At 39.5% G+C, this 15,421-nt stretch overlaps 1 protein-coding gene across 1 annotated transcript in view; it reads right to left on the reverse strand.

Annotated features, from left to right (window-relative positions):
* Positions 1–15,421, reverse strand: part of CDK6 (cyclin dependent kinase 6) — a 252,077-nt gene that overhangs the window by 160,341 nt on the left and 76,315 nt on the right. Inside the window, exon 2 of the mRNA XM_004702658.2 lies at positions 13,916–14,051. Within this exon, the coding sequence (XP_004702715.1) occupies positions 13,916–14,051 (136 nt within the window). The remainder of the gene's footprint in view (positions 1–13,915; positions 14,052–15,421) is intronic.

The raw sequence follows: 15,421 nt of genomic DNA on the forward strand, positions 1-15,421 counted from the left end.
TATGTGTGGATTGTGATAAGAGTTGCATAAGCCCCCAACAAAATGTTTAAAAAAAAAGAAAGAAACATACAACTTTCCTCTAGTTCTTTAATGCTTCCCCCACACTCCACTATCATATTCCAATGCTACCTTACAAATCCCGCTAGACCAGAGCATGTACACTGGTACAGATAAGAGCTGGAAACACAGGGAATACAGGACAGATAAACCCCTCAGGACCAATAATGATAGTGGTGATAGCAGAAGAGAGGGGAAGGAGAGGGTGGGGGGAAAATGGGGAAACCGATCACAATGATCTACATATAACCCCCTCCCTGGGGGAAGGACAACATGTAAGACATGAAAAAATAATACCAATTTACAAATTATCAAGGGTTCATGAGGGAGGGAGGGTGAGGAAGGGAGGGTGAAAATGAGGAGCTGACATCAAGGGCTCAAGTAGAAAGAAAAAGGTTTGGGAACGATGATGGCAGCATATGTACAAAGGTACTTAACACAGTGGATGGATGGATGGACTGTGATAAGAGCTGTATGAGCCCCTAGTAAAATGATTTTTTTTTTAAAAAGTCCAGTCCCAGGAGGAGAGCTGCAGAGTTGCAGTGGGAAAATGACACTGTGAAGAGTTTTAGAACAAATCTGGGAAACCCGAAGCTTATTTCAAAAAGGCACAGCAAAGAGACATTTTGATTTTGTGGTGGGGCACAGCATATAGTGAAATGTTGGTGGTCTGAAGTAGTGGATACTCGTGCATGAATAAGCACCTATTTAATTGACATTTTCTTCTGCCCTAAGCTTTGTAGTGAATGTAAGAGTTGATACGAGGAGAGAGAGTCTGTTTCTGAGCACATAAGGAACACAGAAACCAGGGGATTCAGCAAACGAACAAAGTATGGGTTTTGATCTAAGAGAGGTAAGGCCATCTAGAAGGGAGGGGGCGCGCAGTGGGACATGGTGGGTGGAGGAGGTAGAAGGCAACTAGGATTACCAAATGGACTCGGGTGAAAGAGGAAGTGGGTTTTAACTTCCAAGGGGGCTTTCCCAAGCCTATGTTAGAGCGTCGACCTCAGGATGGTCATATTTTCACCACAAGGAGCTAGTTATAGGGACAGGCAGTTTATCTTTCCACCACCAACTGGAATTAACAGTTCTCCAACTCCCTCTGGCAAGAAGCACATGCCCACCTCCACCGGATATAAGGCCTGGGAATAACTTTAATAGATAGGCTGTACTTCTGTAAACATAATTTGAGAGGAGATCTACTGATTTCAGGAATGTTTAATATTTTTTCTAACTCAAAACTTGAATGCAGGCCTGGGAAGAAGTTAGGGAAGTAGAAGACATATTTAATACATCAAAAAGTAAAACAAGAGAGAAGTCATTCACAGGAAAACCTGATCTCGTAAAAACACTTCTAAAATTCGCTATAAAATGCAACTTGAGTCTCTTTAATGTACACTGTCAATATATTCTTAAATGATACCTGCTTTCTGATAATAAAAGTAAGTATTTTTATGAAAATTCAAACACTGTAGTCCAAAAGGTACTGAGAACATACTAACTAAATCATAGGCCCTTCTTGTTCCAGCCCAGCAAGGAAACATTCATAAACAGGACTCTAATTCATCTTCCGATATCCCCTCTTACATGAAAACTGGATGGTCTGCAATTGAATCTCCGGGAATGATTATGGACATATTAGCAAGGCAAGTGCGTGTGAAATACTGAGTGTGTGTGTGTGTGTGTGTGTGTGTGTGTGTGTGAGGACAGATCCTGGCTTGTGTGTTACTCAGGCTTCCAAGAGAGTTACATCACTCACTGCTGACCCATTTGGAAGATCTGGTTCCATTGGGCTAATGGAATGGGTGCTTCCCAAAGAATCTCTCACCAATAAAAATATTATATTCATTTATGAGTTTAGCTGACGTTGACGTTTTCATTAAATGGATACTTTTTCCAAGGTATATTTTTAGGCTAATTAGGATCCCCTCGTTAAAACAGCCTTTTTTCAGCTCAAATGCCACTGTTAACAGTTGGATAGCCAAGACCATCCAACCACACACGTGCCCTATTTGTGCATTAGGGAACTATGACTCGTATTTTAAAAGGCAATCGAGCACGCAGCTGGATGGAACATGTTTCCTGGCTTCATAAACCTTCTCGATGCTTCGTTAGGCCTCTTACGGGGACACGAATAGAGACCACTCTGTTAGGCCTTTCCTGTGGCAAGGAAAAGACAAGGCAATGATTTTCCAGCCCATTTCTTTCAGCAACTTGCTCATCAATCACTGAGTGATAGGGCTTTGCTATTTTCGCTGGGGAAAGTTCAGTAGGTTCTGTCCCACTGACATGGGGCTCTCCTAACTACACTTTCAGGTTATCATGAAGTGCCCCGCTTGTTGCCTCTACTTTGAGAGTACCTGTCGGTGGCTTCCAGGCCCACAGCACTAAGTTGGAATATAACGATTAGGCTACTGTGTAAATGATTCAGTCTGGGGAAAAGGAGATTTTTAATTTGTTTGATGAAACCAGTTTCTAAATCCGGTACAGGGACTACTCAAAGTGCCAGCATGTTTATCCTTGTGTCCTCGGCAGTTTTCATGAACTATCATCTGTATTTCATGTTCAGAGGGCCTCCATGGACGAGATAACGGATTTGAACAAACCTTCCCCCAAATGCTTAACAAACAGTGAACATACCCCAAGTTTCTTGAGTTTGGCATCATTTTCATTTTAATTTTGGACAAATGTAGGCTGTTTCTGATTCCATAGTGAAGTTACATAAAAATGTGTTGTTTTAAGAGTAAGTATATGTTATGAAGATTGCTCAAGTCTCAAATAATTATTTCACTTTATAAGACCATGATTTGAAAAGAAACGTCTCTATTTTAGGAGGCACAGAATTAACACATACCTCCTTTAAAAGCTTTTGTTCAAGTATAGTATGTAATGTACTTAATAAAAAGCCTTTGTTTAAATATGTAATAAAATTGTTGTGAAGTCATTAAAGCAATAAAGCTAAAAGCTAATTTCAAATAATAAAAAACAAATGAACGTTCTAGAGACTAACAGAAACCTATGGCAGTACCTACCCTTGTAACTTTTTTCCTATGTGCACACATGATTTTAAAATGTACTGTTTTACAGCAGTTATTTCCATTTATAAACAAAGTGTCCTATTTAATGGTAAAATGGCAAAAGGATTAAAGAAGATAATGACAATATCCTGAAGTCTTGTTAGAATAACCTATGGCATCGATTTTCCCTAGTCTTTCAACCTCGGCCATTTTGTCAACATCACTCTCATCCACAAACATGGGCTGGATGTTTTTAATGTATGCACACTGATGATGTTACAAGATCTCAATTGTGTTGCCTAACAGCAAAAGAAGTGATAATTCTTATGTTGAGTTATATATTAAAATAGCCTTCTCCCAGCTCAAATGCCACACTGGAGTACTTGGATTGTCAAGCTCAACAACTCCACACATTTTCTATTTGTGAATTAAAGAACTATGAATCATATTTTAAAAGGCAATCCAGCAAGCAGCTGAATGTAACACATAGAAGATGCAGATGTAAGAATTTCCACTGCCCTGTAATAAAAAGCTTTCCTCCATGAAAATGCCCTCTTGTTTTATGGAATCATGTGAAATTGACAAATTTTTGTAGGGTAAAAGTAGCTGCCTATTGGCAACTTCATACGGTTCAATGTCATAGTAGTACATTATAGTATATTTATGCTAGTTCTAATCATAAATATACACTGGTAACATCAGTGTTATTTTATTTTAGTTTTTTTCTATGCATTTGAAATAAATTTCAAAATTGAGATCATAATATGTTCTACCTAGCTATAGATTGACTGACCGACTGCCTTATCTACCTATCTATCTACCTACCTACCTACCTACCTATCAAGTCCTGGTGGCACTATGTGTCAGGGGTAGGACTACTAACAGCCAGGTCAGCAGTTCAAAGCCACCAGCTACTTTGAGGGAGAATGATGAGAATGTTTGCTCCCATAAAGAATTAGTCTTAGAAATTCCATATAGGGTGTCACTATGAATTGGCATTAAGCCAATGGCAGTGTGTTTGTATGTTTGTCTTGTTGCTATCTATCTATAGATAGCTATACATGTACACAGTTTGGATCTTGTCTTTTTCTAGTAAATTACTCTTCAAAATTAGGATTCTTTATATTAGGTGGATTTTTATGATTCATTTAATCATCTCATCATAGTACATTGTAATTTCGAATGTGAATTTCTCTGATTATTTTCGAGGTTGAGAACATTCGCTAACATGCCTACTAGCCGCTCTGTATACATGTATTTCTTTAGGAATGTGTCTATTCATGCTCTTTATCAATATTTAAATCAGGAATCCATTTGCTTCTTGGTTTGTAAGAGCTTATTATATGCTGAGGCTGTGAAATCTTTGCCATATTTTTTGCAATCATCTACCTTTCAGTTTTAGTTATGATTATTTCAGGTTGTGGATTTCTGTAGTCTGATCTATGAACGTTTCCTGTGACATCACCCACTGTTTCTACGTCTAGACGGCACTGCTCTACTCTCGGACGGGTGTTCGTGTATATCTGAATCTACTCATTACAATAAAAGTAGCCTCCCCATGCACACCTATCTTTAGAAAGTATGAAGTTTGGACTTTATACAAAACCATTTTAAGTGGGTAATTGCTGAATCTCTAGTGCTCACAGCGCTGTCTTCAGTCTTTGAACCAGTACTAAATGTTACTATATTGGGCCTGTTTCTAGCAAAATTTACAAGCAAACTCAGCTGTCTCCTTTCTAAGGAAAATTTCCTGCTGTACAAAGCGTTACCTCTGAACAGTATCTCCATTATTTCACCCATGACTCCATTCCTAATTTTCTGTTTTCTGGCAGCTGCTCTTTAACTTACAAATAATGCATGTCTTTGTTTAGAGTTCCTTAGAAAAACTGTATATTCTAAATGTGGAAGAAAGCTCAATTTATTTTACTTTGAAACCTGAGAAATCAATAACATGAACCATATGTTAATTATGGAACTTGGTGATAAATAAAGTAAGAAGTCCTGTGAAACTCTGGTAGGGAAAGCGATGGTAGAGCTGAAACAGAAAAGGACGGGAGTCCTTTCTCTCGGTGTGGGACGCTTTCATAAATCTCTCAGCTTGGGAGGATACCAAAGTGCAACTCTTTTCTTCATTCATTCTCATGTAATTTACAAGTTACTTTTGTCCAAGATCCTAGGGTCAATATCTATCAAGGTCTTTTAGGAACGACAAGATGCGCATCCAGGCTGCAAGGATCATGGCAACGTTTGGTACAGATGATGTCAACAACAAAACCTAACCGATACTCACGTACTCAGATGTCATCAATTTGATTGGTACATTTTTAGTGAAAGACATAAATTAGCTCATCTTTAATTTCTGGCTGAAATATTAAAGGATCTAATAGGATAAACTGCTACAATTATTGTGATAATCTTGATGGGGACAGAGGATGTTTCACTCTGTGTTACTGTACTATTGTTGTTTGTTGGTTGGGTTTTCTCCTTTTTGGGAGGGGGCGGTAGCGTTTTTCTGTATATGAAACACAGGATAGGTAAATCTATAGAGGCAGTAACTGGATTAATGGTTTCTTGGGTATATGGCAGGAGAGGTTAGAGGAAATTGGGGAGCTAATAGCATCTAATACAGGAAAGAGGAAAATGTTCTAAAATTGATTGTGATAATGATTGTGCAACTCTTCTTGAGCTGAATAAATTATTGAATGTATGATATGTGGATTATGTGCCAATTAAACTGTTTAAAATAAATAAAGCAAAAAAGATTGAATAACTTTGCAAAGCAAAAAAAGTGTTAGCAATAGAATGTTTCAGAAATTTATACTCAGCATAACCACGTGCGTTAAGCAAGCCTCTGTTACCTGGGATGCATAAAGCTCTCCTTGTGCCCCAAGCACTTCCCTTGTTACTACCAACCTCTTCCCCTTCACTTTGTACTCCATGCTCCTGACCTCTAACACACATTGCTCGGACCCTCTCTGTCAGCTCTCACTCCATCACAAAGGAACACACTCTTCAGGGTTTCAGCTCTGGGGGATGGTGCATTTCTCAGTTGTGAATCTGAACGTTAACATGGGATAGATTAGTGAAAGAGAAAATGTTGATGAGGAGCACTTCAAGTGTTCATTCCATACTAACTATCTTTGTAGAATCCCTTAAGTTGAGGATAACTGTCTCCATGTCCTTTAATAGCTTACTGCTCCGTTCCCATCGGAACATCCACCTTTCCTGCGGCTGTTCAGGAACATAACTCTTAGGGTAACCTCCCATGCCCTGCATTTCCTAATCCTCTACGTTCTATTTTAACTTTTCATTCTAAAAGTAATGTGACGAAACTAGAGTAGAATGATAAATATTTCCTTGGTTTTGTCCAAGAAAGGAAATAAATTAGCAAGTATGGTCAGGGACAGCAGAGAACAGTGGTAAATATAAAACCTCTACAAAGTTACTAGCTTATGTTTGTTAAGTGCTTAACAGGCGTCCTCAAACTACAGCCTGCGGGCCACATGCGGCCCGCCGAGGACATTTATCCAGCCCGCCAGGTGTTTTTGCCCCGTTTGTTTTTTACTTCAAAATAAGATATGTGCAGTGTGCATAGGAATTTGTTCATAGTTTTTTAAAAAAAGCTATAATCCATCCCTCCAATGGGTCTGAGGGACAGAGAACTGGCCCCCTGTTTAAAGTTTGAGGACCCCTGGCTTAGAGCCACAACTGGGGGAGAGGGAGTTGTTTTAGATTTTGAGCATCCATGGCTTCTAATACATGAACCCGAAAGGGGATTCCTGAATACGTGTCTTTGGCCGCCTTTTTGAGCCAGCAGTAAAAATCTAAGGCTGTAAGCCTTTCATATAGTTCATCATTTGGGTCTTTCACCTGTTGAACAGGGTGATTAGAAATTCTGACCAAGTACACTCACAAGTATGCAAATGGCTAACAAATTCCAGAGAACTGGGAAAACTTCTGAATTATCATGTCTTCATTCTTACTGCCTTTAAGGAATTGGCTTTTTCTAATAAGAATAGAGTTTAAGGAATAAAACTTCAGTGCTTTTTGAGAAGTATCACACAGAGGGACAACTTTAGCTAAAAACTCACTCCTGACTTTTACCTTCTGAATGGTTAGAGTGACCTAAGCACAGGCCAAGTAACTATTCCAGAGGTTTGACGTTTTCCATTTCCTGGTTGTGTTAAATGTCAAAAAGATAGGCCACATGCTTAAACTTCAGTGTCTAAAAGCATCATTGTTATATGCCAGGGAGCCGATTTTGTGACATTGTGACCGACCCCTTGTGACAAGAGTTAAGTTTTCTAGAACTCCACAGGCTTTTCTAGAGCCACTAAGTGGGTTTGAACTGTCATCCTTTAGATTAGCAGCCAAATGCTTACCCACAATGCCACCAGAGCTCTTTGTAAGCATTATAACAGGGTACTTATGAAAGAACCCCTCGTGAGATTCTATTTGGGGCTGGAGCATCAGGGAGGGAAGGACTGCGTTTTCAATCAGCATGTGGTGGCGATCCAGGTAATTCACTGACTGAAACGGGAGAAATACAGTCACAGTATTCACCTAGGCCTCCATCCACTTTTTATTAGCAGGTCACTCAATTGAAAAATGTGTTAGTCTTAGTCTATTTTCTAGGCATGTAAATTAAGCCAACCACTGGATGATAATATCCAGGGTTTAGAGTGATTATTTCACTTATTATTTTTCTCTCTTTCATTGTGATTTAGGTCAAAGCTTACGGAGCAAATTGGGTTTCCATTGCATAATTCAGACCTGTTTAGTTCTGTGAAATAGGTCGTCGTCCCTCCAACTTAACAGCACTCTTCCTTCTTCCTCTCTGTACTTCCCGTTTCCATCTTCCTTCCTGGCTTCTCCCCCTCCAAGTACTAACCAGGCCTGTCCCTGGCCTTTCTGGCTTCTGAGCCTTATCCCTGGGCAAATGCTGCCTTTGTGATCGCACATGGCTGGTTGTTCTAAGGATTGCATACCTCCTTGGTGTTCCTGTTCACAATTCTGATTGGTCCATTGTTAGGCTACTTCTTCGTCTCGAATCCTCCATGAATTCTCTTTTACTTCATAAGACTGAACACCATTACAGTACCCAGATACTCGATTTAGTGATATGAATCTAGAAGAAGGTCATACTCTCCCTCTTTTGACTTTCCACTAATCAGTATTTCAGGAGAATTTCCCTCTTTGACGGTAATGAGGAGGAGGAGGAACAGAATGATACAAATACAACACTATCATATGCTGAAGACATCTGATGCTCTTCATTGTCTCCACGGGATTTGTAAGGCATTAGTCCAGGATGGTTTATGAAAGCACTCGCTCACTCAACATGTATTACTCGAATCCACCATCACTTTCTTAAATGCATTAGAATTCGTAAAGGCAATTGTTCACCTGATTGATTAGTCTCCCCCCACCCTGCTGGCCCTGGGCCTTACTTAGTATGGGGCATAGAATATTCTCTTAGATAAATAATGGATACTTTCTCTAGATGTCATCCACTGTTACATAATTTAATGATGTTAACACGACAAGTTGTTAGTAATTCGTCTAACAGAATGAATGGGGAATTCTTAACTTCTAAACTACATAGTACATACCCAAAACAAAAACAAAATTCACTGCCATCAAGTTGATTCTGAATCACGCACTCTTATAGAACAGGCTAGAACTGCCCCTTTGGGTTTCTGCCACTGTAAATCTTTCTGGTAGCGTTGAAGGTTGACAGTATCAACCCTGTCCCACAGAGTGGCTGGTGGTTCAACCTGTTGACCTTGCAGCTAGCAGCCTAATGCATAACCCACTATGCCATCTGGGCTCTTTATGTAGTACATACAGCCGCCGTCTGAAATTTCTGTTTAACAAAGATAAAAACCCAAATTTACATCGACAGGGGAGTATTTAAATTAGATTTCAGATAACCTGATCCTTTGAAGTAGCTTCTACTTCTTGTGGGGCTGATAGTGAATACTTTAGTAAGCCTTTGAAAACTTTTCACTAAAGTTTGTAAAATGTCTTTCTACCAAAGTGTCATTTAGGCATATATTCCTGAGAAGTGAGACGGGTCTAAACCTCACAATATAAATAAGTCTCTTCATTGAACTCGGTTTTTCCCCTTCCATAGTATAAAACATATACAAGAGTCCAACATTGAAAGGAAAAGACAATCTCTGGAATTAAGTTAAGCCAGTACTATATTAAAGGGGAAAAGTGCTTTATTGTTCTGGTGGAGATAAATGACGATTTTTAGACTATCTCTAAACAAAGATAACCAAACAAGTCTTGGGTACAATAGAGAAATCCCTCCTAGTGTACTATGAAGAACTGACTATGTAGCAGTCAAATGGGTTTGTTGGGATAAGAGATCACTTAACTCATTTTTCTGTGATAAGAAAACTATCCTTGAAAATTCTAACTTCCTCTCTTGCACAATGAAGACAGTGATGCCTGCATCCAGAAGGGATAAAGTAAGAACCCACATAGATACCAACACATGTTTACTGAGCCCCCCACCCTGGCCCCAGTGCTTCTGGTAGTATGCTGGCAATGGGGATATTGTAGTGGAGTGAACTGAAGTCTTAGCTGCAATTCTCTTACCTGCTAGTTGAGAAAGATAAGCACTAAAAAAATGAGATAATTTTCAGCAAAGCTATGAAGGGGACAAAATGGGATAACGTGCCAAAGTGCAATTAGAAGTGGAGCAATTGCTGAGGGGTCACAGAATGAATCGTGAGGGCGCTACATGAGTTGGAATAAGAATAATGAGAAGCATCATTTGTACTATTTTCGTGAGTCAGTATTTTTTCAGTGAGTCAGCCTTCCAGTATCTTTAGAAAGACACTTAGTGCTTTTTAAACCTCCTATTTCCTGTTTAAAACAAAAAACAAACAAAACAAACCAAAACGAAACGAAACAAAAGAACTCTTATACTTTGTTATAACAGACTTTTAGATATCTGTATTTGCACAATCCTACCCTCTTTCCCTCCTGATATCTTTAGTGAATAGAAACAGTGGGAAAATCATGTAAAGATTTGTTTCTGGGAGAGTCCTCTGAGTCTTGATTACCAAAAAATGTTCTCCCTGAGAAGTTTCTGGGTTATTAGAAGTTTTCAGTTGGAACAAAAAGAGACAACATGTATGTTTCTGATGAAGAGAGTGGAAAAGTAAATACAAATTACTCAGAGGGGCATGAAAGAGGGCAATTACACGAAACAGTTCCTTTCTCTCCACACTTCTGGTGTGAATGTCAGCGTTTGGGGAGTACGTTACGACGTTTGTACAGCTTCCACGTTTGTACAGCTTCCACCCACTCCACAAAGCTCCCTCCAGGGGGAGTCAACTCAAATGTTGACTCCCTCCCCTCCTATTTGAGTCAATGCCTGATGGGCTGGTACTATACTCTGATTTAACCTTCTGCCTACTCTGTGACTGGCTACTTAACTTTTGCTTGACAATAGGTCTGATGTTCCTCAATAAAAGAAAAAAATAGATACACATACATGTGGGGATGGCAGTCTACGTGGAAAAACACCTTTCAATTGGTTAGGAGAATATACTTGACTCTGACTATTGTATGGGAAAAGCTGCAATATATATACCTGATGAAAATTTTGATAATGTTTTTTAAAAACAGACCAAACACCAAAACCAAACTCATTGCCAATGAGTTGATGCTAATACATAGTGACCCTATAGGGCAGGGTCTAACTACCTCTGTGAGTTTTTCAGACTAACTTTTTATGGGAGTAGAAAGCCCATCTTTCTCCCATGGAGAGGCTGATGGTTTTGAACTGCTGACCTTGCAATCAGTAGCCCACTTCATAACCACTAGACCACCAGCACTTCTTAAAAAAAGACACACAGCTAATATCCTAAGGGTTCCTAGATTTTCTTATAAAGCACTCTCAACCTGCTATCCCAAGAGGGATAGTTCTAAGTCAAGGGCTGTGCAGGTCAAAGATCTGACAATCTGAGTGCTCCTATAAAGATAGTCAGGAAAACCCTGTGGGGCAGTATACTTCCCCTACCCTGTGGGGGTTGATGTGAGTTGGAACTGATTCATCAGCACCCAACAACAACCAATTATGCACATAAATCAATTGGCTTTGATGCTACAATAGTCACATCAATGCAGCGTGTCTCTATGGAAGGGCAGCAGCACTGAAAGCTTGTGAGTTCTCGGGATAAAAAAACCGTAACATCCAGGAACTGGCATGAGAGCTGGAGGCAAAGGGCAGGGGCAGGGGGGGTGTTGGTTGCGGTGGCACGGGCAGGGGCGGGGAGGGTTGGAGGACGGAGTAGCAAAGGGAAGACAGGATCAGTCTTGAGAACCAAAGAGAAAATAAACCGACTGAGAAACCATGTTGGCGAGCTTTGAGCTCTGAGAGACCCAACAGTGCTCGGTGTTGCAAGAATAACTATGTCATGCTGTGTGTCAAGACCCATCCCACAAGCTGTCAACACTACATCCACCTAAGCAGCATCTGTTAATTCTTTGCACTAAAACTGCTGTTATGATAACATTCAACTGTCTTTATTAAAACAAATTTTATTAAACAGTTCTCTGAGTGATCTAAATGTTATTTTTTTAAGTTACTGTGTTTTTCATTAAACACTAGGAAAGATGTGTGTGCTTTAAAAAAAATTTTTTTTAATGGCCTCTTCAACTAACCCAACCAAGAAGATGTTATACTGAAAATTTTTTTACAGGACTTAATCATTTTTGTGGAGTCTCTATTCTTTGAATTTCTTGCCTTGTGTTTGAGATCACCTTATTATGCAACATCTGCTCTGAATTTCAAATGTGATAAACAGAGTATGAGTGTCAGTGGCAGATGGCTAATGACCAGCAGCGACAGGGCATTGAAGCCTGCCTTGTTTTGAAGAAGTGATATTTTCATGTTAATTTGCTCTGGGTCCTACAAAGATGAGACAAATCACCTGCTAGTAATTCAGGCAAAGTGGAGACCACCAGGAGCCGAGAGGGGCCAGGGCACCATTCCATTTGGGGACAGGAGAGGTGGATCTGGGTCTTTCCTTAGCAGGACACACGGGACCAGTCAGTCGCTGGGCATTACGTCAAATCAGGAATGCTAAATCAGCCCTGGGCATCCCATCCTGACAGCAGAGCCACTGTTTATTGCAGGCAGACATGATTCATGACAACAGATCTTTCCCAGAGGCATAAAACAGGTGCTCTTAAGAGTGTGTATGAGTCTCTGAAGTCTGGACTTTGTAAAATAAATCTAATAGTACATTTTATCCCTTATTGAAAAATAGTATCATCAACAGAAATCTCTAAGACACATTCAGCTGAAGATAAACTGAAATCCAATTCACAGAAAAAAATGACCCATACAAACACATAAACCTAGAGTTTTTCTGGCTTTCCCAAGCTCTACAGAGTTCGTTCTACGATAATAGAGTTAAATAAATAAAATATATTTTTTATTCCAAGATTAAGCCATCAAAAGAGGCCATGTGGTCTTGAGCCAGAAGACTGTGTTCTGTGAACAGCAGTGACTGATCTCCAGCGGAAGCTTCAGTGCTTCACATTTCTATTTATAAAATTTTATTGCCAAGTTCATCCAATGTGTTTGTGCTTAGAATGTCCAAAAGTCACACTTGATTCTCGTAGAGTTTACACGATACCTGAGAAGTCTTGTCACATAACAGGAAAGATAATTTACTACAGAGACAATGCTCAGTGCCAAGTTAATAGGAGAATGGGGACATCACATTTTGAAAGTTTATAGAGCAGAATATTTTCCAAAGGCATCTACAGTCGCACATCCATGCATGCAAGCCAAAGAGTATTGCTACCAGGATTCCAGGTCACACTTGTAAGACGTTATTCCAAACAAACTTTATTTAAACGTATCTCTGTGGTAATCACTGGGGGGCTGCAGACGAGCTCCCTCCGCAGTGCTCTTGTCTCAGTCTTACTAGGGTGGGGGCCTCCAAAAGAAATTTAAAAAGGTCTAATCAAAACAATGGCTTCTGAGGGGATCTACTGGGCCAGATAAATTCAAGGCAGAAAACTCATCTCAGAAGGTCAAGGGGACTATTTTTGGGGATTTCAAGGGGGTAATCTTGATAGATTTTCTCAAAGGACACAGGATGATCGCAGGGGATTATTATGAAATTTTTAAAAATTGGAAAACTTCATTAGTGAGAAAAAGACCAGGAAAGATGCCATGTCACGATGCTTTTCATCATGACAATGCACCTGGAACACGTTTGGTACTAATACATAGACTGTACCCTGTAAAGATTTAGTATAGCAAGAACTGTGCTATGAGAATTTTGGGGGGAAATGTTACTCCATCCACCCGACAGCACCAATCTGGGCCCTTCAGACTTCTTTTGGTTCCCCAAACTCAAGGAATATTTAAAAAGAACACAATTTGAGTCCTTCAAAGATGCCAAAACTGGCATTTTGATGTGGTCTCATTCAAAGAGCATGGAATTCTTCAGGGGAAAGATGAGAGAGATGGAAATATCACCTTTAGAAGTATATGGACCTAGATGGGAGATATGTTAAAAAAACAACAGCTTCACATTTTGATATTTTGCTTACTAAGGGCTTCTATGATTTTGTAGCAACACTTTTTTACTTACCCTTGTATATTAAAACTAAAATGGCTTACACTTGGTCCTAAAACTGGTACTAGCATATATCCCATTTTTCAAACATTCCACTCAGGTTGATATATTTTTATCTATATTTTAAGCTCCAAAGGCTCTATTTCTGGCAATTTTCGTACAGAAACAATGTTGTTACATTGCAGTGACTGTTTCAATGGGGAGAGAGATGATTCTTGGTACCTTTATGGTTTCAGTGGGCACGCCAGGCTCCGGAACCTTGTCCAAGTAAGTGGTCAAGTCTTGGTCAACATGTTCAAAAACTAATGTTAGTTTAGTTTCTCTGTCCGTTCGTGACACTGTGCACACATCAAACAACCTGGAGGGGCAAAGGAAGAGACATTTAATAAGCGGAAGTAAGCAAGGAAGTAACTTGTAACTTTTATATAGAGGCATCAATTTTATAATTATAACAAATAGTAACAATAATAATGATAACAACAAAATAATCAGTGGTGGTCATTCCTGTGATATGTGAAGATACCTAGTAGCAATGGATATTTTAATAACAACATTCGGGAGAGGGTCACTTGATGCCCTTGGGAAGTTGGCAATGACATCCCTACAGGCAAACAGAGTAAGGATTCCCTCGGTAAAGATCTCAGGTAGAATTTGCTGGTAGACATAATTTTTAAAACTGCAGACTACGCAAAATAAAATTCTTCTTAGATTGTAGTACAATAAAGATTAAACATTCTTTTGAGATGCTAAACCTGCAGTGAAGATGTTCCTGGAAATTCAGGGCTAACAATCATGCCTGTGACAAAACGCATGAGGGAATATGGGGAAATCATGGAGACCAAACCATTTCCTTGAAAAATGCATTCATTCTTAATTAGTTTCAAAATTTCAAGTGCACATCAAATCAAAACTGGAGATTTATATTTGAAGAGGGTAGACGAACCCTTCATTAGTACACAATACCATCCATCTGCAATGTAGGCAGAAACAAAGATTGTAATTAAGCTTGGAAGGAAAGAACCAATTTCTTCCATAAAATCTCATGACTAATTAAAAATTTAAGTTTTAAAGGCAAAGACTTCAGTAGCCAAAATATTTTCTAAGCCAAAGGACATATTTTCCTTCCGTTTCAGTCACTGCACACTATGTGCCACGAGACGAATGCCGTGTTTGAAGAATTAAACAAAGCAAACACAAACAAGTTGTAAATAAACAAGAATGCAATGTAAATACTATGAAAAGGTTAGTAATGTGCTAGTTATAGTACTTCCGTTCATTTATTGAGATTGGGACTACATTTCATCTGCAGATTGCTTTGGGTGGTATTGGCATTTTCATAATGTTAAGTCTTCCAATCCATAAGCATGTAATGTTTGTCCATTCATGGAGGTCTCTTGGTTTCTTGTAGTGTTCCTGGTATAAGTCTTTTAAATTTCTAGATTTAGTCTCAGGTATTATATGCTCTTTGGAAAGTGGGGTGGGGGTCTTCCATTCGTTTAAATGAATAATCATGGAAACTATGGAGCCCTGGGGTAGAGTGGGTTATGAATTGAACTGCTCACGTCAGGGTCAGCAGTTCGAATCTATCAACTGTTCTGAGGGAGAAAGAGGAGGCTATCTGCTCACATTAAGAATTGACGTGATACACTGAGGCAAAGCACTGGGGGAGTGCAGCAGAACAGCAGGGGAGGGGAGCAGCAAGATCCCCAGGGAATGATGAGGGTGGAC

This window comes from Echinops telfairi, unplaced genomic scaffold, assembly GCF_000313985.2.
Source record: "Echinops telfairi isolate 266 unplaced genomic scaffold, ASM31398v2 ScPeMD7_23;HRSCAF=83, whole genome shotgun sequence".
NCBI lineage: Eukaryota > Metazoa > Chordata > Mammalia > Afrosoricida > Tenrecidae > Echinops > Echinops telfairi.